This window comes from Cynocephalus volans, chromosome 13 (assembly GCF_027409185.1).
Source record: "Cynocephalus volans isolate mCynVol1 chromosome 13, mCynVol1.pri, whole genome shotgun sequence".
Lineage (NCBI taxonomy): Eukaryota > Metazoa > Chordata > Mammalia > Dermoptera > Cynocephalidae > Cynocephalus > Cynocephalus volans.
Window position 1 is genome coordinate 69,270,911 of NC_084472.1, and position 27,151 is coordinate 69,298,061.

The 27,151-nt window shown below is 45.9% G+C and overlaps 1 protein-coding gene across 2 annotated transcripts in view; it reads left to right on the forward strand.

Moving 5' to 3' along the window:
- Window positions 1-26,908, forward strand: part of TSHZ1 (teashirt zinc finger homeobox 1) — a 75,534-nt gene extending 48,626 nt beyond the window's left edge. The window contains exons 2-4 of one of the 2 annotated variants that reach the window (XR_010021478.1): window positions 20,769-23,969; window positions 26,401-26,481; window positions 26,847-26,908. Coding sequence is in view for 1 of the 2 variants with exons in the window: in XM_063076792.1 (XP_062932862.1) it covers window positions 20,769-23,962 (3,194 nt within the window). In the remaining variant the exon portion in view is untranslated. Of the gene's footprint in view, window positions 1-20,768; window positions 25,273-26,400; window positions 26,482-26,846 lie in introns of those variants that run through there. The other variant, XM_063076792.1, reaches the window with a different exon arrangement.
- Window positions 26,909-27,151: the final 243 nt, after the last annotated feature.

Sequence of the window (27,151 nt, forward strand, 5' to 3'; positions counted from 1 at the left end):
CTCGTTCCCACCCGTCCTCTGGGCAGGTGGAGCCCTACCTCCAGGTGTGCCATCCCAGCGCTAGAGGCCGCGGTGCCCACAGGCTTCCTCCTGTCCTCTGGGCCTGGAATCGTGCATCTGGCCTCTTCAGGGGCTTGAAGAGCATTTTCCGGTTGGAATTTTCAAGTGGGAGAACATCTGCCCCAACCCTGACTTTCCCATAGGTGAGGATGCGGGGGCAGGGCGGGGCTGGCCCTTGTTTGAGATTTCCTGCAAGGTCTGCCACGTGATTGGGACAGCATCCGGTTTTCCCATTAGCAGCTGGGTGCCAGTGTCACCCCGTGCAACTGCCTGGCCCTGGAGTGTGGCTTCAGGCAGCCACGTGCTGTTCGTATGCAGCTGCGTTGCATATTTGATTAAACATGCTGCTTTCTATTTTTATTTTTATTTATTTTTTTAAATAAAGGGCATGAGATCATTTGTCAGGAATTTAATCTATCAAGCTAACATTATTTCTGTGGTGAAATGAGATGCAACTTTTTTCACTTTGACTTAGGACACTTTCACGGACTGTAACGTGCTGTAAGTGCAGGATCTACTGCTCTTCCTCTTGTGTTACTGCCGTCTTAGTAGTCCTCTGTCCCCTTTGTTCCTTCTCAGTATCTCAGAGAGATGCACTCTTTTGTGTTAAATAAAAATAAGTTATTAAAATAAATATATTCTCTGACGCCATGTTGTGTATTTTATAAGCCCCTCTTCTTGCAATCAAATGTTAGCATCCGTAACTCTTAACACAATTAAATTAAAAGTATGTATTTATCAGTTAAAGAAATGGTTTGCTTTAGTCATGGTGCCAAGAGACAATAACCGTGTCCAATATGTCTATGTTTCTTATTTCCATCTTGGCAATTAAAGCATAGAGATTGTGTTTTTTGTTAGTCGTGGTGTTTCTATCAACATTACACACAGATACAGTAATTCAGTGTGAAGGAAAATCAGTGTTTTTCTGTGCTGATTTACATATGCACATCAGATCCAGCTATGCTGTTTTTATGGTATTGAGGAAAACAAAATGACCTTTTACCAAGTTTTCGATACTGGAAGAGTCTGTATTTTAAATTTGGAGGGGAGGAGGCTGCAGAAACAGAGGGAAGAGGCAATTGTTGATTTATGCCACGATGCTAGCAACCGTCAGGGATCTAGGATGCTTTCAGCTATAATTGTATCTTTGCTCAAGGCTACTGTCTATACTACATTAAATTCCATTGCCAGTCAACTCCAGGAGTTTCAAGGAGCTTAAGCTGATACTGACCACAGAACAGTCCAAAATCTCCTTTGTGTTTCTTCTCTGGTTATAAAGTGCAATGTTGCTTTATAGACTGGAGGTGTTGCTTCCCAAGATTACATAATATCCTTCATCTATAAGAGTATGGTACAATAATCAAAAATATGTGTTAAAGACTTACTTAGCTAGCTATCCTCTTAAAATTTCTGGGTTATGATTATTTTCCAAAAAGAAATTGAAAACAAAATATCACCTAGTAAATATGTTCATGAATAGCATATATCTGAAATGGATAGTTTACCCTTAACAGGAATAGTAAAATAGACTACGGAAGCTTTCAGCTGGCTTCTATCAAAATAATTATCTTAGCAATTAACTCTGCCATTCAGTTAACTTTTGCATGCGGATGGTGTTCCTGTGCCTTTGTGTTCATCAACCGCGTGCTTAGAGTTCTCCCAGGAACTATTATACTGATAGATTTTTTTTTTTTCTTTTAGTGTAGAGAAAAGAAGAAGGAGGGAAAGGGCTATTTAGGAGGAATTGCACTCTGATACACAGGCAGTTAGCAAATTATTCAGAGATCAAGGTGACTGTGTGCTCTGTGGGGTGGGGTTCTTTGGCAGGGTCTCCAGAAGGATAATTAGGAGCACAGGACCTGGTCCAGATGCAAGGCCAGTCAACATTTCTGAGAGAAGGAATTGCATAGATACTAGATTGTACAAATTAGTCAGGATACACTCACGAGGACCTGCATACTTAAATGTCTTTTAAAGTTTCGTTTTTAAACTTTAGTCACAAGCCTGTTTTTTTTTTTTTTTTTTTTTTTGGCTTTTACTTTTTGAAATTGAGGGACAGACATTTCTAGTTATGAATTCTTTAGGCATCTTTTGCTCAATTACTCTGCAGTCAAAGATGTACCATACACAGAACAATAAATTTCTGCTTCCTGTTTCCCTGTTTCTTCTTATTTTTCAAAATAGTTCAGCACACAAGAAGTGTTATTAAAAGAGCTTTTTTTTCCTCTTTTTTTGCTTACATGGATACATTAAATGTGCTTCTGTTTCAAAATATTTTAATTTATTGGAGCAATTTTACATGCAGAATGTGATGCCACTTGTTCCAATTTTGGACCGTGGCAGAGAAATGTTTTGGAAAGCAGCCCACTTCGACTTCTTCTTTCTCTCTTAACTCTACATTTGTGATTTTAAGGCAGAATTTTTTAAAAGAGAAATTTGTCTTTCAGTTGAGTTATTTTCTTGCAGTTCATCATGGAGGTGGGATCTCTTTGGCTCATCAGGCATGTGTACATGAGTGAGTAGAAACACTTTAAGAAAAGTAAACTCTGCGCCTTTCTCCTGTCATATTTGATTTGGGCTGTGTCCTGATGGTTGTTTGAAGCTAACATGAAATGCAGTGCCTGCCTGACCCATTTTAGCAGCCCATTATCATAATTTCACTGTCATATGGCCACTGAGTTAATGTACTTACAAATGACAGAGAAAGTGTGTTACATGACCTTAGGGTTTTCAAAAATTAAATGACGTCGTAGGTCGTATTTCAAAGGATAGCTAAGGAGAATGGTTTTCTTTCCTGCATAAAGTGTCACTGTGCATAGCAACAGGATATTGTATTTCTTTTTTATTACACAAAAATGTGAAGCTTTTAAACTCCTCGATTCCCCACGTAAAATTTAATATTGGGATAGGGAATGAAATATCCAGTGGATAAATCTGCTTCTCTCCCATCTTACCCCTGCTCCCTCTCTAGACAAGACCCCTTCAGAACTCAGAAATGGAGAAATACTTTGTAATTCTTGTCTGATGATGAACTTAGTATTTTCCCCCTTTCGTAAAGCTCATGAATTTCATCCTAAGAGTATAGTTATCTCTCGGTATCTGTGGCATATTGGTTCCAGGACCCCTGCAGATACCAAAATTCGTGGATGAACAAGTCCCTGATATAAATAGCATAGTATTTGCTTATACTTTAAATCATCTCTAGATTACTTACAATACATAATACAATGTAAGTGCTATGTAAATAGTTGTTATACTGTATTTTTTGTTTTTTTTATTAAATTGTTGTATTGTTATTTTTTATTGTCTCTTTTTCTTTCGAATATTTTCTACCTGCGGTTGGTGGAATCTGCTGATCTAGAACCCGCACATATGGTGGGCTGACTTTGCTTATATTTACTGAAATACACTTTGCTGGGATTGCTTAACAATAGGTCATTTCTTCTTTGGTGCTTTAGGAATCATTTGTGGTTTTAAAAAGTGTTCTTTGGAAAGAACTGAGGCTGCGTGAGATCTGGAGGGAACTGTCATGTGACACTGGTGTTCTATTGGCACACACAAGTCCTGGGCTGCCCACCTATTTTGGTGTCCTGAGCCTAGACCACAGAGACCCCAACCCTTGGCATGTGATAGATGCTGTCCCATCATACAATGGGTCACTGGCAGGTGACAGGCTATGGGCTCTGCTGCATACCTGGTGCAGTCCAGTGCCAGGGTCTCCCCTGACCCCGCCCCCCCCCCCCCCCCCCCCAGTCACTGAAATCAACTCATGCATCTGCTCTGGAATTGTCTTTCCAAGTTAGGAGTCCTGTAGACCAAGCAGTAGTTCTCTGAAGGAGCCCTGAGGACTTAAATGCAGTGGATTGACTGATAAATTATGGATAATACAGGACCTCTGTGTAACAACAAGAATGCAGAGTCCGTTTTCATTGTGTTCATGTGAAGAGAAACACAGAGCCCTGTGCAGTGAGCAGCTTGGGTGTGCTGAGATGCTTATAAACCCTGAACAGAGTTTTTGTGAAAAGAAATCCAAATTGTACATAGAGTGATACTAATTAATGCAGACCTTGGGAGGCACAGCAGAGTGATAGAACAGGTCACAGCCTTATATTCAGTTGAAACATAAGGATGGCTTTTGAAAGTCAGAAAGTGGCACTAAAATTGAACGGCCTACATTTTCTTTTGGCTACCACCTGCAGACTGCAATTGATGGTGCTTGAATCAAGAGCTATAGTTGTGGGCTCCTATAGATCACCTGCAGGAGTGTGTGGTGAGTCCTGGTGGGGACTTGCTGGGAGTCTTTTCAGTGCAATTTGTAGCCTTACAAATGTCAGATCTTGTTAAGCCCCTGGCAGTATTGACATAAAGGATATTATTTAAAGTTACTAAAATTTGATGAAGCTTCTAAATTTAACCTGCACTGTATTATGCATCAAAATTAAATTGCAGGAGAAAAAGATGTGGTTGCAATGTGTGCTTAGAAATGACTTTCATAATGATTTTTTTTCCCCAAACAGTTAGTGCATTTAAAAAAATTTTCAAACATAGTCAAAAAGTTTTTATTTCTTATTTTTTAGTGGCTCTGAAAATTGCTTTATTTCCTTGATTTCAATGGGCACAAATTGCATGCCTCTATTTTTCCTAAAATGAGTATACACCATGATTATGGAAATATTAAAATGTTTCCCCTGGGAGGAACCTCATCTTACATTGCAGCTCTGCTCAATAATCCTGCAAAGGCTGTCTAGGGTTGCCTTCTCCCAGTTTGAATATATGATGCCAACAGCAGACACAGTCTGTGCTGCCTTTTGGACATGTAGGAAGGTCAAAGAACGTGGCAGACTCCATGTCACCCGCAGACTGTTGAGTCAAGCAGCCACACTGTGTGTGGGCCTAATGGCCAGGGTTTCTTTGGAGGTTTTACGTGGAGTGAGAGCCAGAGGCTTTCAGACCACAGACAGGGGCAGGGCTTCCCGAGTGTTCCTGATGCTTGTGACAAGTGAGGGGCTTCCTGTGTCTGAATTAGGGGGAGGTGTTAGGAGTATAAAGGAGGAGGGAGGAGGAAGGGTCCAGTTCTTTCTCTAGGCACACACCACTGCAAGGTAGCCTCCAGTTCAAAGATACCCTCACTCCTCAAGCTTCTGTCCTTTATTAGGAAATGCAGCTGGTTGCAAGAAATGTTTCAATGGGCACTCCCTTCTGAAGCGGGGGACAGAAGGCTTTTGTATGCGCTTGTAGTTCTGACATGTGCTTGAGTAGGAGAAAGGTGGTAAATATTTTGCACAAGTGGAAATGCATAAAACTGGGCATTCTAAAACAACAGCAGCACAATATCCTGCGTGACATTTTACGTGGTCTCACCGACATGGGCTGACAGGATGACACCTCAGGACTGTAACTTCTAAATGAATCTCAGGGACAAGGTCAGAATTCCCTGCCCCGTCCCCACCCAGAGCCGGCTTCCTTAAGAAGTAGTAGGTACGAAGGTGTTTATTAGTACCGTAAATCACCTCTCCTGTCAGTCAAACGCTGGGAAATGCAGAACGTGATACTGGCCATTTTGGTGACAGAATATAAATCACTGAAGATTAAATTATTAGATAATTTGGAAACTTAACAGTTTGCATTTTGCACTTGCAATTGTTTTGCTGACTTGCACTTTTCTTGGCCTTCCAGGATTTTATTAACCATCTTTAAGACCTCGCCTCCTTCCTCTTCATTTTCCAGTGGGCACATTTTCCCAGGAAGGAGAGTTGCTGTACTGATGCCTGCCGTCGCAGCTCCAAAAAGATTGCTGTATTTTCATTGACATGCAGTGCATTACCATAATTGGCTTTTCTACATGATAGGAGAGAGGAAATAATAATGTCATTTTATTTACAGCCAGAGTGTCGCTTTATGAGACTTCTCCAAGTTTCTGCCATGCTGTGTAGGTCAAATGACATCTTTTGATCAGTCCTGTCCAAAGACATCAAAGCTGAGTGGCATGTAATGGAGACCTAGTGACAAACCAAATCTAGAAAAGAAATAAGACTGCCAGTTTCCCATTAAACAGCCTGCTAAACAGCACAGCTTCCCCGTGCCGGCTACGAAACCACTCTGACCACCTAAATCAGGGGAATGAAAGGAGGCTGAATTGGACATTAGTACTGCAAATGACTGTGGTGATTGCCACGACTTCCCTCCCACCCCCTCCCCAAAAAATCAGCAAGCAGACCGTGCGAGGTACAGTGAGACTGCGCTGTGCCCATTCATTTCCTTCCTGCCACTTGCTGGTTTTCTGATCTGGTTTATTTAGGTTTGACATCAGCCAAATGGTGTAGCAGGATATCTCTGACAGATATTCTTACTGATTTAACGGGAGGCACAGCTCAGGAGATATGGATCTTCTGAGACAGGATTTCAGAGCAGTGGTTTTTCCCTTTTCCGCCCCACTTTCTTCCCTTTATGATTCCAGGTGGTGCGCTGTGCCTTGTTCATAGTCAAATCATTAGGGCCTTTGGAACTTTGGAAGAAGTATGTATGATTGGCCATGGTGGGGCTTGATCTTGACTGCCCCAGGTTCTAGGGGGCCGGTATGTTGGAAATATCAATTTTTTAAAAAGAATTTTTAAGTAAGTATTTTATACTAGATGCTGATAAGTTATTTCTGCTTGAATACAGCAAGGTTCACCTTCCCAGGTGATTGGGCCGCATGGAAATTTATATCATGTGTGTGAGAAAAGCAGCATTCTCAGTGCATTTATCAGCATCGATTTCCTTTGGATTAAATTTAGTGTCTGTTCATTCTTTACTTCGTTACTCCACCTGGTAGTTATTGAACATCTACTTCATTCCAGGCACCAGGCTAGCTGCCTCCATCCAAGTTGCCCTAGGATGGTGTTCCAAGAGCTAGGAGACCCGGCCAGAGGAAGACAGGTCACTAGACCTGTGATTACCTCCCCTGTTCTATGATAGAGTGGCCGCAGGCATGAGGACACTCAGGTGGTGGGGGATGGAGGGGCCTGCTAGGTGGCCACGCTGGAGCCCACTCTATGGTGGAGCAACTGGTGGGTGGAGCAGAGAGGGGACTCAAGAACAGGGTGTGGTACCATGGTTGGAAGCAGATCTTTTTTTTTGGTTCTCCTCTTTATTATTGCAGTAAGATATACATAACATGAAATTTATCATTTTAACCATTTTTAAATGCACAGTTCAGTGGCATTAAGTACATTCATTTTGTTTTACAACCATTGCCACTACCCATCCCCAGAAATTTTTCATCGTCCCAAATCAAAACTCCATACCCATTAAACAGTAACCTCCGTTCCCAGCTGCCTCCAGCCCTGGGTGACCACTCTTCTGCTTTCTATTTCTGTGACAGAGTCTGGGTGCATGTGGTTGGAAACAGGTTCCAGCAAGACTTTGCAGCCACCTCATAAAAGGGGGTCCTGAAAATGCTCTCCTCTATAGCCCATCATGGCTGATACTTGTGACCACAAATTTTAGACAGAACTACCCAAGACAAACTTTGTTGACCTTCACATGGACAAAGACCTGATTTTACAAAAAGCCTATTCTGAAACCAGAATCAGTTTGAAGCTCACGCCACTTACCATTGCTGATAGGGATGAACCATGTGTGGCAGTGTGGTTGTGTGTCAGGAACCTGGCTCTGAAACAGAACACCTGTGCAAAGCCCCTGCTCTGTCTTACTATTGTACAGACTGGGGCAATTCCCTTAACCCCTGTACCTCAGTTTCCTCATATGGAAATGGAGTATAATAATAGGATTTCCCTTTATAGGGTTGGTGAGAAGAAAGCAGAGTAAACATGTGGTGCTCTTAGGATAGTGCCCATTCCAAAGTAAGGGCTCAATAAATATGAACTGTTATTATTCAATGACATTTTAATGCAAAGCATAATGCTGGTTGCACAGATATTCTGTGGATATGAACTGTTTACCCAAGAACAGATAAATTATTTATTTCAAAATAATAGTATATTATTAGTCCTTCCAAATAAATTACTAGTGTGCAAAAAAAAAAAAAATCCTTGTTTTTATTGAGGTGGATCATTATCCAAGAATATATTTTATTTCTGTTTGAGATTGAATTTTAATGTTGCTAGTGAAAAAAAATGCTTCTGATGATCACAGTGGGTTTTTTACCCTTTCTACAGAAAATGTTTTTATGTGGGTTTACTTCTTTGTTCAGACTACTGTCATTACTGTTGTAGGTATTTGACGGCTGTTTGTGTCCAGCATCCTTTTTTTTCTACGTCTGATTTGGCTTGGCCAACTTCAACTTTCAAACCCACCCCCAGAGTGTAGTTTAGATTTTTTTTTTTAAGTATGTATTTTCTTTCTTTCTACCAATTAATATTTTCCTTCCCCTATTTCCTCCTTGATTTAAGTATGCTCAGCATTTCTTTCCAAGAGATTTCCTGGGCAGAACCAAAGGACGTTGAAGGGAAGTGGGAAACATGGGTGTGGTGATAGAACCTGGGGGCTGGGGAGCTGAGTTTGCTTTGGCTGGTCTTAGTTGGAAAGGCATTCCTGTGCAAACAGGTGAAATAGAACTTGTTTTATTTCTATGCCCCGTGAATGAATTGTTGATTTTAAAACCTTTCCTTAGATATTGTGTTGCCCAAACCTCTTGCATTCTCCAAGAATCCCGCCTGAAGTCAGTGTCTAGAGATGTGGTCATGGTGGTTCAAAAGAAATCAGAGGAGAAAATGTCCTTAGGCTAGGAATTGTTGTTTATGCTGCATTTTTTAAAAAAGAAAGTCATGCCTAGTTTAAGGGCCTGGAATAACCCCTGATGATGTAGAGGATCATTCCAGCCTCTGCTTTGGAAGTGAGGGCAGAATAACGTGAAGAACGCTTGCCGTCCGACCTGGACTACGACTTAAGCACTTTCTTCGTCTTTTTAGCCAGGAAACTTTGCCTCTGCTTCCCCGGAGGGAGCAAATGAGCGATCCGCTCACCTGCTGAATCCCCTCCCGGGTGCCCCAGGCATCCTGGGCATCCCATGCCTGTGTGCTCAGTAATGCAGCAGGATTTTGCTCCACCAAAGTGTCACCTGTCTAGGTGAATTGTGCCCGTGCCTATCTGAAGTGACAGCCATCTTTGAGTCCCAGCGTCTCTAACTGACTTCTCTTTTATCACTCACATTGGGAAGGTAACATTCTCGACAAGGTTGTTTCCTCTCCCCTCTTCTTTATTCTTGTCCCTCCCTCCTTCCCTCCCCCAGTCCCCTCCCCACTCTCTTAACGCACCTGATCAAAACATTATCAGTGACAAAGGTTTCTCTCTCCAAATTAAATGAGTCCAGCTAGCCTGGGAATTTTCACAAAGAAAGAAAGTGAAATGCTGATGTGCAGAGTTAATGAATCTGGTAACCGAGAGAACATTATTGAGCCTGGATAATATGATCTAGCCGCCTTCCTTCCCCTCGCACTTCCTGTAAAGAATGTATGGAAGTCAGTTATGTGGCGTGATTCTAACATCTGTCCTACCCCATAATGGTAATTTGTATAAGTAATGGAAACAGGTTAAATACTTCCATTCTAATGTTGCCAGCAGGGATGACAATGAACATTTCAATGAAATCATCTCGACAGAGCAGAGAGGGGAGGGGGCAGAGACGGATTCATCTCCTCTCCCCGGTGATGGGAGCCCTGATGAGGATGCTTGGGTGTCTAGTTTATCAGATGGGAGAGGAAGAACAAGCAGGTCTTGGAGCTTAGAATCGCAGCGGGCCCATGTGTGCGCAGGGTGCCCTGGTCTCCACTGCAGACCCTCGCGAACCTGTTCCCTTTTCATTCGAAGGGAGGAAGGGAAGGCAATGCCAGGCCCAGGGTTCCGGGTGTCCCTGTCCAGGGTGCTGTCCGTGTGGCTCATCTCCAGCGGGACAGAGCCACGAGGGTGAGCTTGCTGGATCTCTTTGGAGCCTGTCTACAACCAAAAGGGAGGAAGGAGAGCTTGCATTTCCTTCATTTCCTTTTAATTGTAAATAATCCTCTTTTAGAATGGCCTTCTCTTTGCCTAAAAAGTCACTTTACTTCCTTAAGTTGTTCATGTGAAAAGAGCCATTTTATTTGAATTGCTAGTGCTATTTAAAAAAAAAAAAAAAAAAAAAAACCAAAAAACTGGAACTCAGTTCCTCGTCACTGTATAGCCTATACTTATTACTCTGCTTCTAGAGAAAATATCAGGTCTTCAGGCAAGAGGACTCAGTTGTGTCAAGTGTTGGGTAACATCTTTGTAAATCCAAGTCTGTTAATGTGGATTCGACGTATCTTCACACTAAAGCGCTGTATTCGTACACCGTATTTTCCAGTCTCACTACCTTTCTCCTCTGCAGACTGTATCAGTTAGTAACCAGATGAGTTACAAATGGAGACATTGTTTCAGCTAGTCTGTTATATTAAATGCCATTATGTGAATGGTTCCGAATGCCCGAATTTTGGGGTGTGGCAAAAGCTGAGCCTTCTTTATTGAAGGACACGTCTTCCACCTTTTGTCAGGATGTCTTGCCATCAGGTGGGAACAGGTGTGTGTGCTTGTTTGTCGCGTCGTGTGAGTGGGTATTTGGGCAGCCGGGTTGGTACCACTGGATTTTTTCAGGACGACTTAAAGCTGAGTTAAAAATTGTCACAAGCTCGGAAAGCCTTCCTTCTATTGTTGCTCTAGTGCTTTTGCAGAGCCCTCACTTTTGTCGTCTGTCTGAGGAACAATGACAGGCGAGGCAGGGTCGGGGGCACTTACCTCTCGTGGGGTACAAAGCAGGGTGCTTCAGGAAAACACCTCTGTCATGTGCATAACTGGGGTGCAGATTAAGATGCAGGTTCGGGGGGAATAGGAGCCTAATTGCTCAAAGCCAGTGTCATTGAGACTCGAGGGAATTTGGAACTTTACTACACTTAGCCATTAAAAGACAAATACAGCTGTCACTTCTCACCCTCCTCACAATGACTGTTGACTAGAGCAAGGCTTGTTTCCTTTAAAGAAATAAGAGGTGTTTTAAATGATGTTTGGCCGTGAATTGAGAAACCTAATTTTTATCCGATTTGCTGAAGAAATGACGATTGTGCCTCATTACGATTTAGGATGAAAATATTTTTTCAGACAATACGTGTGCATTTACATTGTGAGCTGTCAGGACACACATTGTCAGTGTCATATTGAGATCTAACAGGGACCCTGTACATTGCCTTATGTCCACTTGTATGAGAATGCACAGAATTTCACATTGCTTGGGATGACAGCACATCTTTGGGGACACATTGGCATCCAGAAGGCACATTTTATGACAAAAGATATTAACAAGATTTAATTAAAACAATGAAGTCTAACCGTAAGATCCAGTTGTCCCATTCCCATTTTGGATTTAGTAGGGGCTATATATTTGTTAATTTTGTATGCACACACATGCATACACACTGATACCTGTGTGCATACGTGCACGTACCCATGCGCACATGCATGCGTGCCAGGTTGGCAGCACCTTCTCTATGCTGCTGGTGCTTGCTTGCTCAGACGGTTTCCTCGCGGCCTGTGAGGTGGCTCCGTGTATCTCCCCCCATGGCAGGACATACTGTGCATGTTCACACTATCACATTCTACACTGTAGTGCTAGGCAAGGAGGGCGGGGGAGTGATAGCAAAGCTGTTTTGACACAAAAAGAAATAGCAGAAATGATGATTTGGAGTCTTTGTTTTATTTGATGGGGAAAATGTCATTTATTTCTATAAGTAATTGTAAAAGAAGAATTTTATACTGCAGTTACCATTTCCAAGCTCACTCATTCATCAGACTTCCATGAGGTGGGGGGGGGGGAGGGCGTGGGTTGACAGCAGGGGGTGGAACGGTGGCCAGCGCAAGGGTTTTAGTGGAGAAAATGCAACGGCAGTGACTTTATTTTCTGCAATTTAGTAGCCTCTTGTAAAAATCTTTTAGGCTGCAAAATTGTATTCATTCACCTTGTGAAGTGTATTGTTCTCATAGTTTCACTGCTAGAGAGAAACATTTCTACAAATATTATAATATATTCCAGTACATTTGTACGTATAAGAACTGAAAAGTTTTAGGAAATTGTAGCATGTCATGAAAACAAAGGATCATCACAAATAATTACTCTAGCTAAACTTGTGGGTTTTTATGTGTCTGTCTTTCTCTCTGTCTGTCTGCCTCTGTCTTTCTCTCTGCCAAGGCAAAAGTTTTTTTTTTAAAAAAAGCATCTTGGAAGGCAATTGTGAGAATTCACTGATAATTATAAAAATATACTTAATTATTATGATAAGGAATTATATGTTCTGTCATGATAGTGTGGATATAACTTTTGATTCAGACACCAAATATTGTTATTAAAGAGATTTAAAGAAAGTCAGGTATGTGTGACTTTGTGTTAAGTACAGAAACAGTTTCCAGTCAAGCATAGAAACAATCACGTAGGATGTATCAGCTCATGGAGCATCACACTGGTAAATAATTTCTACCCAACCACAGTATATTTAAAGATAAAAATTCTCCTAACTTTTTGCTGCTAATTGGTCTCTCATCAATACCTGAAGATGTCCCTGGTGTGAGTCTCTATAATCCCCGTACCCTGCTTGCCCAAATGTTTGCATTCCCATTTCTCGTCTTTGACCTGTGTTTAGATGAGAATAAGCTGCTGGCTTTTGCAATGGAGAGATAAACCTGTGTGAATTTTGGAGCCCCTGAAAGACCCCTTTTCCCCTTTGTCTCTGACTCTCGTGTTCTCAGACTCTTGATGAAGGCCTGTACATGTTCCCTTTTGAAAAGTAGACCTGTGTTGAAGTCCCGCAGATGTGCAGCATGTGGAGTGGTATAAAGGTAACTGGCAAGGCACGGTGGGTCTGGTGACACTGGTGGTGGCTCAGGTGCATGTTCGGAGAATGCATAGTCGCATATTCTGAGTTATGTGCTTTATAGGAGTTCCAGCTCTTTGATGAGCTATTTTATGCATAAGTCTCCTCTCTGGATTTCTAAATGTTTTCCTTCAGGGTGAGTACCTACCCTGTCTGACAAAAGTCTTTTCTAGTTTCAGGTGGTCAGATAATAACAGATTGGAATCTGGCATTAGGGGTCTAATTCACTAACATGGGGTGTGTAGACCTAGACTCGTGAGACTGCCTTGAGGTGGTGTGTAGCCTTCCCCAGATGTGGAGATAATGACTGAAACATCTGGTTTCCTGTGCTTGACAAGGGGTGTGCACATCTTGGGGGTGATCAGCTTAGTTTTGAAATGGGGGTGATCAGCTTAGTTTTGAAATGGGAGCACCTCCTCCGTGCGTTAGCAAACACTCCTGTGGCTGTGAAGTGCCAGCGTGGTCTGTCAGGTGCACGCGACGGTTCCTTCTTGCTTTCCTCACTTTCTTTGAACTTATTTTTGAATTTTTCTAGACTCTCCTATATATTTTCTCATTTTTTCTTCCTGAAACCCCTGAAAAATCAAAGAAATTTTTCATCTTTTTAATCATGGGACAAGCTCTAATTTGTGCTTTCTTACTTAAATTGCATTGTTATTAACATGCAACAAACTCTAGACAAAAGATTAATACCTGATATGCTCATTGGGAAGACCAGGCAGGGTCTGGAAATGAGGTTTCTTATTTCTCACTTAACTTGAAATTGAATTTTGGGGCAGTGAGAAAAAGAATAAATTACATATATTTTAAGGAAGTTACCTTTGGATTGTTAATTACAATTAGAATTGAGAAAAACCATAGGTAATTTTATCTACAGACTCTGCAACTCTTAAAAATGGCTTCTATTGGGATTTAAGTGAAGAAATAGTTCAGTTATGAATCAGATACTTAAGAAAACCAGTACATTAACTATTGGTACCAGGAAACTAAAATTTGCCAAAGTCATAGAGAAATGTTTGTTCATATCACATCAGAGCAGAAGTGGCCTTTCAGTGTTTCTTGGCAGGATGTCAACCTTCCTGCAAGAAATCAGGACTACGTTAGTAAATTAACGTATATCTGGCTTGTATTTTTCTGTTCTGTTCTCACTAGGAAGGAACAAGGCTGCTGTATCTGCTTTCTCTGCATTTTTTGTTTCTCAGTATATTCCAACTTCCATCGAAACCACCTGCTCTCTCCGTAATGAAGGTGAAGTTGCTTTACAAGTGATCAGTTATAAATTTGGAAGAAAGTGTGTTTTGTAAGATTCTACAGTGAACTGAAGCTATACATTTATCACTTAGGTGTGTACGTAAGCTCCTTTTGTGAATTGGCCCCTCGGAGTAAATGTATTTTGATATAATGGCCATCTGTTCATGCTATCACGTTTGCCAGTCTAAAAAATAGTTTGATGTAGATAAACATGTAATTTGGTATGATTGTATAGTTTCACCAGGTGGCAATACAATAGCGAAGGCAGTCACCAAGCAGCGACTCAAGACCTGCGTTTTGTATTTGTCACTTTTCAATATCCATTTTCCTCTTTCACAGTCCATTCTCGATTGTGCGTGCTAATGAGGAGAAGAGACCTTGGATGCACAGTCTCCAGACCTCACTGGTGTCCACCCCAGCAGGCCTTGGGGGAACTGTGAGCAGGGAGCGGCACTTCTGCCTGGTTTGGGCTTCCTGTCCTCTCTCTCCTTCCTCTGTTCTTTGGCACACGTCCTGACAATCAAGCTAAGCTGCTGAAAGGCAGACAGAGGGAGAGGGCCTGGATAATCCACTGGCCTGAGTTTCATGTCTGCTTGTCAGAACAACGTCCACACAGGGTAAAGGCCAGTGTTGGGTCATCTTTCACTGGGACAGGCTTATCGTTATCATGTTCCAATTGTTCTCATTTACTTGGTGTTCACAGTAGCTTGAGTGGCGTGAGGCTAAGCAGGGGTGCCTTCCCCCAGCTGGAGGGGGACAGCACACCCATGCGCAGGTCATTTTCCAGTTCATTTTGCGAGTCTGCAGGGCATGCCGAGGAGGAGGAGAACAGATTTCTTAGAGTGTTCAGGCTGCTTTAACAGAACACCAGAGACTGGGTCACTTAGAAACAACAGAAGTGTATTGCTCACAGTTCTGGGGGCTGGGAAGTTCAAGATCAAGGTGCCAGCTGATCCGGAGTCAGGTGAGGATTGCTTCCTGGTTCACAGATGGTCATCTTGCTGAGTCATCTCATGGGGGAAGGGATGAGGCAGCTCTCTGGGCCTCTTTTATAAGGGCACTGATCCCATTCTTGAGGGCTCCACACTGGTGACCTAATCACCTCCCAAAGACCTCACCTCCTGCCACCGTCACCTTCTTCATTAGGTTTCAGCATGTGACTTTTAGGGGAACATGAACATTCAGACCATGACAGCAGACAAGGACAGAATTGGGCTTAATAATGATGATGATAATTCTGTCATTTTCATGAATACTTCCTACAACCCCAGAAGACATTGACCATTGCCACTATTGGACTGTTGGGGAAACCGAGGCCCTCAAAAGTGAGCATGGGTCGGGTCACCCTGTCCATAAGTGACAGCCTCGGCTTCTACCTGGATCTGCAGACATGAAGCCTGTACCTTCTGCATCTCTCTCCTCATGTCATGCTGATGATGGGGGAGGGCTCTGCCCTTGGTGGGCACCACAGCAGTGGCCACATGAGTATATAAAGACAGAAAAATGAGGCGTCAGTGTCACCTGCCTCAACCTGGCCTCCCAGGTCCAGGCACCCCTCCTTCAGATCACCATGCACACTTCCAGGGTCCCTTGTGGGACCTTGTCACGTGTGACAAATGTAGCTCAGGGGTTGGGGGCTTGTTCCCAAAGCGGTTAGGCTCATTCCTTCCTGACACATGCCCCTTCTTTGCCCAGTAATGAAGCCAAGGGATTGGGCTGCTTTCATGTTTTCAGGCGCCAGGGGCACAGTGGGAATTTCCACCTCCACAGCCTCTTTGTCCTGTGATCCCCAGCCTTCTCTCTCTCCCAGACCGTCAACTCTGAAAATGAATGCAGTTGACTTTAGATCCTTCTGAGGGGCCCTGGCCCAGTTTTGTTAGTTTTGGGGGGAGGCAGAGGCCGCCTGGAGATTGGGAGGCCAGGCGCTGTGTTCTGCTGGTGCTCAGGTGCCCACAGGTGCTGCTGTGGTTCCTGTTAGCAATACCAAATGGGTGGAAGAGTCCGCAGTTTGACCATGGGGACAGGCAGGTAAACACCCCATAGTTCTTCCGGGGGGGGTGGGGGGTGGGTTCTGGGAGGGGATCAGGAGAGGTGTCATAAAGCAGGTGATATTGGAGCCTCCCCCTGAGGATGAGTAGCTTTCTTGAGGGGATGGGGACTGATGGAGTGCTCCCCCGGGGGAGGCTGCATGTGGCCAGCCAGCCAGATGGTCTGAGGGCTGGACTGGTGTGGGCAGACGTGAGGATCTGCAGGCCCGCATGGGATGTGGAACTTTCACAAGGCAGTGACCTTAAGTTGCTGAGGGCAGAGGGTGTGGGGCAGCTCGCAGGGAGGTACTGCAGGGCAGGGAGTGGAAGGAGGCTGGGAGGCTCTTGTAGCCCTCTGGGGAGGGCTGAGGGCTGCAGCAGCACAGAGGCCATGTAGGGACGAGGGCTGGGGATGAGGGAGCGCCCAGGATGACACTTCTTTTCTGGCGTGGACACTCGCAGGGGTGATCCAGTAATGACTAGAGATTGAGAAGATGTGCTGGAGAGGGTGGCAGGGGTCTCCTGTTTGCACGCAACATATGTAGGTGTGGCCTGGGGCACCCATCACGATAAGGTTGTGTCCTGGTAGTTGGCGCTCTTTCTGTGTGCCAGACCCAGGGCCAGGCTCCTCAAGCATCGCAGCAGGCAGTGCAATGCCCATGCCTTTGTGGGGCGTGCCCTCCGGGGCTGGTGTCCAGTGGGTTTGTGGGGTGGACATGGCTTTGGTGGTCACAGGACGCCCTGGGCTTGTGGAAGAAATTAAGAATGGCCAGAAGGAGGCTGCGGTAAGGACGGGCAAGAGTAGAAGACAGACCCAGGAGAAACTGCAGCAGAGGAGGGCTGGGGGCATCCCTGAGGGCCCCGAAAACACAGGGAGGTGGGCGTGTGACACTCACAGGAGTGTCGCCAGGGTGAGGGCATCTGAAAGAGGGGCACGATGAGCCAGGCAGAGGGAGCCCCAGGCCTCATCTTGGTCCACACCGGGGCTCCCTCCTTTCCAAAATCATCCCTCCAGCACTGCTGGTCCCGTGCTGCCCACTCATGCTGCTTTGTTTCTCCCCTGGGACATGAGCTTGGCAGGTCAGGGATTGTCTGGTCCCTCCTTTCCACATACAAACCTCCTGGAGCCCCAACAGCAGACATGGGCCTTTGACCTGGCAGGAGGGCATCTTGTTCTGTGTGGTTCTGCCCCTCAGACCACATCGGTGAAGCCATTGCCTTCGGTTATGGGAGCATTGATGAGGTGCATTCATCTCAGCCTATGACCTCCCGGGACCAGACAGTCTGGGCCAGATGGGCCGTGGTCCGGGTGGTGCTCCACTCCCACTGGGATGAGGAGGAGGGAGTGAAATGCCCATGATGGTGCTGGAAGAGGCCACCTATGTCATGAGTGTCGTGCTCCAGACTTGGGGACGCCACCCCTGACTCTACCCCATCTCTCAGGGCTCCTGTTGTGGTAAAGAGGATGAAGATTGGTTAATACTGGACAAACCCTAGAGGCACGGTAGTGAGTTTCCCATTTTGGCGTATTCACAGCTTAGATGAACGTCTGTTCTTCTGCTATGGACTGAATTATCCATCCCCTCCTCCCCCATTCATGTTGAAGCCCCAACTCCCAAAGTGACTGTATTTGGGGACCGGGCCTTTAGGGAGTCATTCAAGTTAAATGAGGTCATAGGGGCCCTAATTCAATAGGGGTGGCCTTATAGGAAGAGGAAGAACGTGCCCTCTCTCGACATGCTTGGGGTAAAGGCCACCTGAGGATAAAACCACCATCTGCAAGCCGGAAGGGAGCCTCACCAGAAACCGAGCCCTGCCAGACCTCGATCTGGGACTTCAGCCTCCAGGACTGTGAGGAACAACTTCCTGTTGGTGAAGCCGCCCAAGCCACCTAACATAAGATCATTTGTCTGTGCAGCACAAACTGATTGGTTGCCAGCTGCTTTAGTCTAATGAAGCAGCCTGTAGGCGGCGGTGACTCAGGGATGAAGGAGAGGGAGCAGTGGACCAGTGGCAATGGGCCTCCCTAACTGAGCTAAACCAGGCACATGAAACGTTTCCTTTAAATGAGCTGCTTGGGCATGAAACTTCCTTCCACATAGATGGATCGAGGACCTCTCTGAGGCAGTTGCTTGTGGTTGATCCTGATACACTGACCTGCCTGAGAGCATGCTGCTGGCCTGGCACCTTCCACCTGCAAACCGGCTGTGCCCTGCCTGGGACCCCCTGCAGACTCCAGTGTCAGCAGAATGCAAGAGGAGGTGGCCCCGTGGCCCACACCAGCATGGCCAGGCCAGGCCTGTTTGAAGGTGATGAGACTAGCAGAGGTTCTTAGAGTCGGGTCCCTGGGCTGAGGGTCCACACTACCAACTCTGAACCTCCCTAAACCTTTAATAATTATGAGCACATGAAATGCAGTTGAACTTGGTAGTCATCTTTTAATTGTGTGAGCATTCAATTTTACAGGAGGGCTGTAGGATCATCTAGAGTGTTACCCAGATGTTCACGCATGTAGTTAAAGCCCAAGGTCTCGCACTATTGATTATTTTTACGCTAGCAGTGCAGCACTAACTGAACGGTAATTCCTGGATTCGTCAGTGGACTGCTGTTCCGCGTTCTGCTGTGAAATGCTTAAACACGCGTGCTGTGGTGGCTTCCTGCCATCACCCAGAGATGGCATTGAGGCTGTGTGCAGAAAAGCAGAGTGTATGCGAGTGTTCTGAAGGGTTTGAGTTGAAAGAGGCTCTCCACATGACTGATTTGGTTGTCTCGCTGTGCGTTACATGTACATGCGTGTGCTTTCGTGTACATGTGTGATCGTGCATGTTCTGTGAGTGTGTGCTGCCACCGGGAGCTGAAGCCCTTCATCTGCAGGTGCTCACGCTGGCTGCTGCTCCCACCTGCCCCCGGCATACTTCCTCTGGGCAACCAAGATGTTTTCTGCCCCTCCTATCAACTCTGCCTGAAAGCGCGTGTGTTCTCTGCCATGTTCCCTTAGGATGTGGCTCTGATAATGTGATAATGAATGATTATTTTTAATGAGACACCCATCTCAGGTCATATCAATGCATTTTAACAGGGTCTTTCTAGAACGTATCTTAACCCCAGATTTCCCAAGTTGTGGATGAAACATGAATTCAGCTAGTCGTTCTCTCAAAAAAAAAGAAAAAGAAGTAAAAGCATGCTGGTCAAATACATTTAGGACGTGGTGCATGCGGTATTCTCCCCTTGAGAGTGAATACGGTCTGTCACATATTAGAAGATGTTAAATGCCCTGCAGTAAAAAAAAATCAAGGTTTCAGCTAATAATTTATGTGCCCTCCAGTCCTCATTCATTTGACAGCTGTCAATATCCTCTGGGACACTGTTTAGGAGATGCTGCGTTCAGCCCAAGAAGCCACTCTGCTGTGCAGGTAGGCCGATGGAGCAAAACTGTTGGCCTTTCCTACTTTAAAATAAAATTTTATTGTGATAAAATAGTCATAACATAAAAGTTAGCATCTTAACCATTTTTACGTGTACAATTTGGTGGCATTCACATTGTGTGGCCATCACCACCGTCCATCTCCAGAACCTTCTCATCTTCCAAACCTGAAACTCTGTTACCTGTTAAAAAACAACTCCCCTTCCCTTCTCCCTCTGGGCCCTGGCACCCACCATTTCATTTTCTGTCTGTGGATGTGGAGACTCTGGGGCTTCACATAAGAGGATCGTACGGTGTTTGTCCTTCTTTGTGGCTCATTTTGCTCAGCACAGCGTCCTCCAGGTTCACCTGTGTTTCAGCATGCATCTGGTTTCCCTCCTCTGTAAGGCTGGATGACACTCCCTCACGTGGCTAGACCACATTTTGTTCAGTCACTGCTCCGTCGATGGACATGGGCTGTGTCCACCTTTTGGTCATGGTGAATGCTGCTGCTTAGACACTGGTGCACAGCCGCGGCCCTTTGCCTCTGTTGGGTAGGCTGTGTGGCTGGCGCTCTGCTCTGTCCAGGCAGGGGACTGGTGGTGCTGTGTTGCATTCTTCTTTTGAGTGAAGAGCAGGGTATTTTTACTGCTTGCCATTGAGGAATGCTTTTGTGTATGGAAACCACATAATGTTGTCTGTGAAATATCATGTCCTAAAACTTGATAACCAGGTCCCGCCTGATGGGTGTTTGCAAATATTTGCTACAAGGAATTCATGAGGAGACTTGCAGGTCACTTATGGAAGGAAGAGTCTGCAGGAGGGGTCCTCGGGGGGGAGGTGCCAGCTGCCTGCCCTTCCCGTCCAGCTACGATAGCCAAACTTTAAGAAATCTTTAAGAAAGGGGTGTTTACTGGTCCTTCAGTTTAGGCCCCTTTGTTGAAAACGTGCTCACTTAGAAGGGGAAAATCGTCCTTTTGAAACCTAACTCCTGCTGCAGAGTTGCAAAGTGGGTAGATAGATAAAGTTGGGGTAGCCTTGCAGCCTGGGAGCTGGGCTGAAAAACATCTTTTTAAAGATCATCTAACTGCCGGGGAGGCCGCGTCCTTGAAGATGATTTACTTCTCCTAACTGTGTTCCATTTTTCTCTCCTAGCTTACGTTCCTGAGGAAGAGTTGAAGGCAGCAGAAATAGATGAAGAGCGTGTGGGGGATGATGGGCTGTCTCTGGACGTCCAGGAAAGCGAGCACACATGCAATGAGGAGACAGAGATCAGAGAGGCCCAGAGCTACCAGGACTCCCCTGTCAGCACTGCGACGAATCTGGACGCTGGCTACGGGTCTCCTTTCAGCGAAAACAGCGACCAGCTTGCCCATTTCAAAAGCTCATCCTCCAGAGAAGAGAAGGAAGATCCGCAGGGTCCGGATAGTGTCTCGTACCCCCAGGACAGCTTGGCACAAATCAAAGCTGTATACGCAAACTTGTTCTCGGAGTCCTGCTGGTCTAGCTTAGCTTTGGATTTAAAGAAGTCCAGTTCGACCACCAGCAACAACGATGTCAGCCAGAAGGAGAGCTCCGCCCCCGCCCCCACGCCTCCCACCAGCACCGCCAGTACGGCCAGCACCACCGCGAGCACACCCAGCACTAGCTGCAGCACCAGCACCAGCCACAGCAGCGCCAGCAACAGCGGCGGCTCCGGGTACGACTGGCACCAGGCCGCCTTGGCCAAGACACTGCAGCAGACATCCTCCTATGGGCTGCTGCCCGAGCCCAGCCTTTTCAGCACCGTGCAGCTCTACCGGCAGAACAACAAGCTGTATGGCTCTGTGTTCACTGGCGCCAGCAAGTTCCGGTGCAAAGACTGCAGTGCTGCATATGACACGCTGGTGGAGCTGACCGTGCACATGAACGAGACGGGCCATTACCGCGATGACAACAGGGACAAGGACTCCGAGAAGACCAAGCGGTGGTCCAAGCCCCGGAAACGCTCCCTGATGGAGATGGAGGGGAAGGAAGACGCCCAGAAGGTGCTGAAGTGCATGTACTGTGGACACTCCTTTGAGTCCTTGCAAGACCTCAGTGTCCACATGATCAAAACAAAGCATTACCAGAAAGTGCCTCTGAAGGAGCCAGTGCCAGCCATCACCAAACTGGTCCCTTCTACCAAAAAGCGAGCACTGCAGGACCTGGTGTCCCCTTGTTCCCCGGAGCCAGCAGGAGTGGCCACGGAAGTCACGCTGAGTGAGTCAGCCAAGGACCAGAAGGTGGCAAACCCATACGTCACACCCAACAACCGTTACGGCTACCAGAACGGAGCCAGTTACACCTGGCAGTTCGAGGCCCGCAAAGCGCAGATCCTCAAGTGCATGGAGTGCGGCAGCTCCCACGACACGCTGCAGCAGCTCACTGCCCACATGATGGTCACTGGCCACTTCCTGAAAGTGACGACCTCAGCCTCCAAAAAAGGCAAGCAGCTGGTACTGGACCCTGTGGTGGAAGAGAAGATCCAATCCATCCCCCTGCCACCCACCACCCACACCCGGCTGCCGGCCTCCAGCGTCAAGAAGCAGCCTGACTCTCCAGCGGGGTCCACGGCCTCCGAAGAGAAGAAAGAGCCAGAGAAGGAGAAGGCGCTGGTGGCTGGCGACATGGAGAAGAAGATCAAGGAGGAGGGAGAGGATGCCCCTGAGAAGTTTGAGCCCACCGCCCTCTACCAATACCTCCGTGAAGAGGACCTGGATGACAGCCCCAAGGGGGGCGTCGACATCCTCAAGTCCCTCGAGAACACCGTCTCCACAGCCATCAGCAAGGCCCAGAACGGTGCACCCTCCTGGGGTGGCTACCCCAGCATCCACGCGGCCTACCAGCTGCCGGGCACCGTGAAGCCACTTCAGGTGGCCGTGCAGAGCGTGCAGGTGCAGCCATCCTACGCCAGCAGCGTGAAGTCGCTGTCCTCGGCAGAGCACAGTGCCCTCCTGCACTCCCCGGGGAACCTCACGCCCCCACCCCACAAGAGCAACGTGTCTGCCATGGAGGAGTTGGTGGAGAAGGTCACAGGCAAGGTCAGCATCAAGAAGGAGGAGAGACCCACTGAGAAGGAGAAAAGTGCCCCGGCCAAGGCTGTGTCCCCTGTGGCAAAAGAGAATAAAGATTTCCCTAAGACGGAGGAAGTTGGTGGCAAGCAACAGAAGAAGGGCCCTGATACCGAGACTGGGAAGGCCAAAAAGGAGGGTCTGGTGGATGCCCACACCCCAAATGGCACAGAGCCTCTCAAAGCCAAGGTCACCAACGGCTGCAACAACCTGGGGATCATCACAGACCACTCACCAGAGCCTTCCTTCATCAACCCACTGAGTGCTTTGCAGTCCATCATGAACACCCACCTGGGCAAGGTGTCCAAGCCTGTGAGCCCCTCCCTGGACCCGCTGGCCATGCTATATAAGATTAGCAACAGCATGCTGGATAAGCCCGTCTACCCCAGTGCCCCGGTGAAGCAGGCAGATGCCATTGACCGCTACTACTATGAAAACAGCGACCAACCCATTGACCTGACCAAGTCCAAGAACAAGCCCCTCGTGTCCAGTGTGGCCGACTCAGTCTCGTCACCTCTCCGGGAGAGTGCGCTCATGGACATCTCCGACATGGTAAAGAACCTCACAGGCCGTCTGACCCCCAAGTCCTCCACCCCCTCCACAGTGTCGGAGAAGTCAGACGCCGATGGCAGCAGCTTCGAGGAGGCACTGGATGAGCTGTCGCCTGTCCACAAGAGGAAGGGGCGGCAGTCCAACTGGAACCCGCAGCACCTGCTCATCCTGCAGGCCCAGTTTGCCTCGAGCTTGCGAGAGACAGCAGAGGGCAAGTACATCATGTCCGATTTGGGCCCTCAGGAGCGGGTGCACATCTCCAAATTCACCGGCCTTTCCATGACTACCATCAGCCACTGGCTGGCCAATGTCAAGTACCAGCTGAGGAGGACAGGGGGGACGAAATTCCTGAAGAACCTGGACACAGGTCATCCTGTTTTCTTTTGCAACGATTGTGCCTCTCAATTCCGAACTGCTTCTACATACGTAAGTCATCTGGAGACGCACTTGGGCTTCAGCCTGAAGGATCTCTCCAAGCTGCCACTCAATCAGATTCAAGAACAGCAGAATGTTTCAAAAGTCCTCGCAAACAAGACGTTGGGCCCGCTGGGGGCTGCCGAGGAAGACTTGGGCTCCACATTCCAATGTAAGCTCTGCAACCGGACTTTTGCGAGCAAGCACGCGGTCAAACTGCACCTCAGCAAGACGCATGGCAAGTCCCCGGAGGACCACCTGATCTATGTGACCGAGTTGGAGAGACAGTAGCGTCCAGGTATGCAAGTGACTGTCAAACATTGCACTAAACGTCCCTGTACTGCACTAGGCCTGGCCTGAGCCTCTAAAATCAGTCTTTTCCTTTGTTGCTGAACTGCCTATCTGGACCTTGGTTTTTCTTACACATATTTTGTAGTTATATTTATATGCTCTTTGTCTGATCTGTGCATGTTATTTTTCTTTTTCTGTGAGTCAAAGTCTGACCTTTATTTTCAACATCTGTTCTTGATGTTAAGCTATCTTTTGTAGGAAATAGTGGGGCACACTACTCAGAGACATTATTTAGCAGTAAAGAAAGACACAAATAACAATGATAAAAAGACATCCTAAAATTACAAGTTGCCATGACAATAAAGGTCGCAGAACCTGGGAGTGTCAAATTTAACCCTTTGAGGACTGTAATCGCATTTCTGTGCCTTTCACTCAGAAAAAAAAAAAAAAAAAAAAAAGGCTTAAAGGCATTTCATTCAGATCAAAAGCTGTGTCAGACACAAAACTTATTTAATAATTAAAAAATGAGCTTTTATATGCAGAACTGGTTTGAGGGAAGCATGCATGCAGCTGTTGGGAGGTAGGACGCTGTCTGGGACTCAGGGGTTAGGCAGCCGCAACTTCACATGTTTAAAACAAAAAACAGAAAAGACACAAACAACGACAACAAATACCCCAGTCGCCACTATGCCCGAACCCTCTGGATGCTGAAAAATGCCACTTTTGGCAAAAAAAAAAGTATGCAAGCTATTATTTAAAAATGTGTAAAAATGCTGTTTCTTTTTTCCTGTAAAATACTGCGGTTTATAGTTATTTACAAATGTAAGCTTTGGTACAAGCTGACCTTTCTACAGCGTGCTGCATTGGTAAATGAAAAAAAAAAAAATGGGGCAAACGGTGGACTCCTTTCCTTGTAAATTGCCAGCATCAGCTTAAAAACTCCTGTATGTTACATACCGTACCATTTTAATCTATTCAACTTTCTTTGTACCTTCTGGCTGTATGCTTTCTCTTTTAACTTTTTATATTGTCATTTTATATTAAATTTCTGTGTATATAATGTAAAACCACAATTTTTGAATAAAATTTAGTTCCTGCCGCTTGATTTAAATAGAGAAATTTTACCGGCACCTGCATCTTTCCAGATGCATGTACTCAGAGGAACTATCAGACAAAAATAAATAAATAAAAACAGAGCAAGCAATGCACTATTAATTATACGTTTTGATGTTCTATCATTAATATTGTACAGTACATTTTGGTTCACACAATTAAATCCACTGTTTTCTCAAATGTAAAATAAACCCACATGCAGTTCTTGATTTACGTGGATTGTCATGTTGTCATTATTCTGCCTTTGAGATGTTATTTCAGCAACAAGAGGTATTGCTTATGCAATCAACCAACGGAAATTCTCTTCAGAATCATCATTTCATGATGTTTGTGCTGACATGCTTTGTTCACACAGCACATATTACATTTTTTAAAATGATAATTAAAAATTTTAACTACTGGGTGCCAAGGATTACCGAGTTTAGCCACTGATGGCTGTGTTGTACCTAGGTGAGCCAAGGTTCTTCCTTCAGAGAATCCTTTTGCACTGTTTAAAAATATTTGCAACGATCCTTTGTGTACATCTGGGGACTTCATGATTGAGGGTAGGTCTTGCTCCAGCAGCAAATACCTGGGGGACATCAGAATTAGTTCTGTGTTGTTTCAAAGAGGAAAACCTAATTTCTGAGCTTTTAAAGATGTCCAATTGTTAAAACACCTGCCTGCTCTTTTTTCCAGTGTTTGAGATGAGTCTTACTTCTGCAGACTGCTCTAGAGCACCGAGGGCTCTACTGAGGACGCAGGACCCTGTCATATAAGTGCTGTGACCCTTGGCCCCTGAAGGTCCAGGACTCACTGCCTCCTCGCTCCATATTGAAGGAATCACTGACAGGGAGGCCCTCTGCCTTCCCCCCCCTCCCCCCGAAGCATTTAATGACATGAGCAGGAAAATATCCTTTTCTACCTTTTGCTTAAATCTTCATAAAATTATATCCTGAGAAAGGATTTACACCACTCTGTTCAAAAGCAGCTAAGCAATTGTGATATTTTAATTATTTCCCTCGCCTTGTCCCGTGGCAGCGAGGATTGTTCTGTTTCTGTTAATGATTGGAGGAGGAGGAGCAGGTCCAGGTGGGTCATATTTACACAGTCTTTTGTAGTAATGCAGCTGAGAGCCGGGGAGGTTTGCTGAATTTTTCTGACTTTTTTCACTGTTAAATAGCTGTGTCCTTTAGGAGCTTCAGCCATTTAGACATTTCAGTTCAATTACTGGGTGATTATGTACTTTGGGCTCAAGGGGTGACAGAGAAGAATAACAATGAGGCCTATGGCAGTACTGTGGGTCTCTGCATAATAATCTTTTGAAGTTATATTTATTTTTCCAGAGACCTGCGGATATATGATTGTGTGATTTCACTCCTACAGTGGAAGGGTCGTGGAGCACAGGTGAAGGAGCGTAATGAGAGGTGAGAGCTCCTGTGGCTGGGGTTGTGGGTCCAGTCCCAATGTGCAGCTAGCAAGTGATTGAAAAGCTGCTTGCAACCTGAGTTCCGATCATTAGAGGATGGATGCGGAATTCAGGTTTTCCTTAATTTTTTTTTTCTTTCTAACTCATCAACCGTATTACTATATTGTTATCGATCCTAATTCTCCAACCAGTGGATGGAAAACTAGGTTATCTTAATAATACAAATGATAATAATGAAGACGGTGATCCTAGTTAGTGTCTACTGAGTGCTTACAGCATGCCAGGGGCTACCCTAAGTGCTTTACACACATGAACTCATTCACTCCTCACGTATGCAGGGGGTTATATTACTTTCACCTTCAGTTTACAGGTGAGGAGCTCGAGGACACCAGGATTAAGGAAGCTGCCCAAGGACACATGGCTCTTGATTGACAGCACTTGGGCTATGAGCCCAAAAAGCTTTTGCTGCATGGCTCAGCTCTTAATCATCCCCGTTACAGGGCCTGTGATCTGCCTCAGGTGAGGATTTCCAATTTTGCACCCACAAAGAGGCCAGGGAGTTTCCTCCAGGGCTGGGAGCCAGAACGAGGAGTGAGATGGTGCTGGTGGACGCTGATGTGAGGGCTGCTGGGAGCAGATGTCCTTCCTCAAGTCGCCTCCATCTGTGA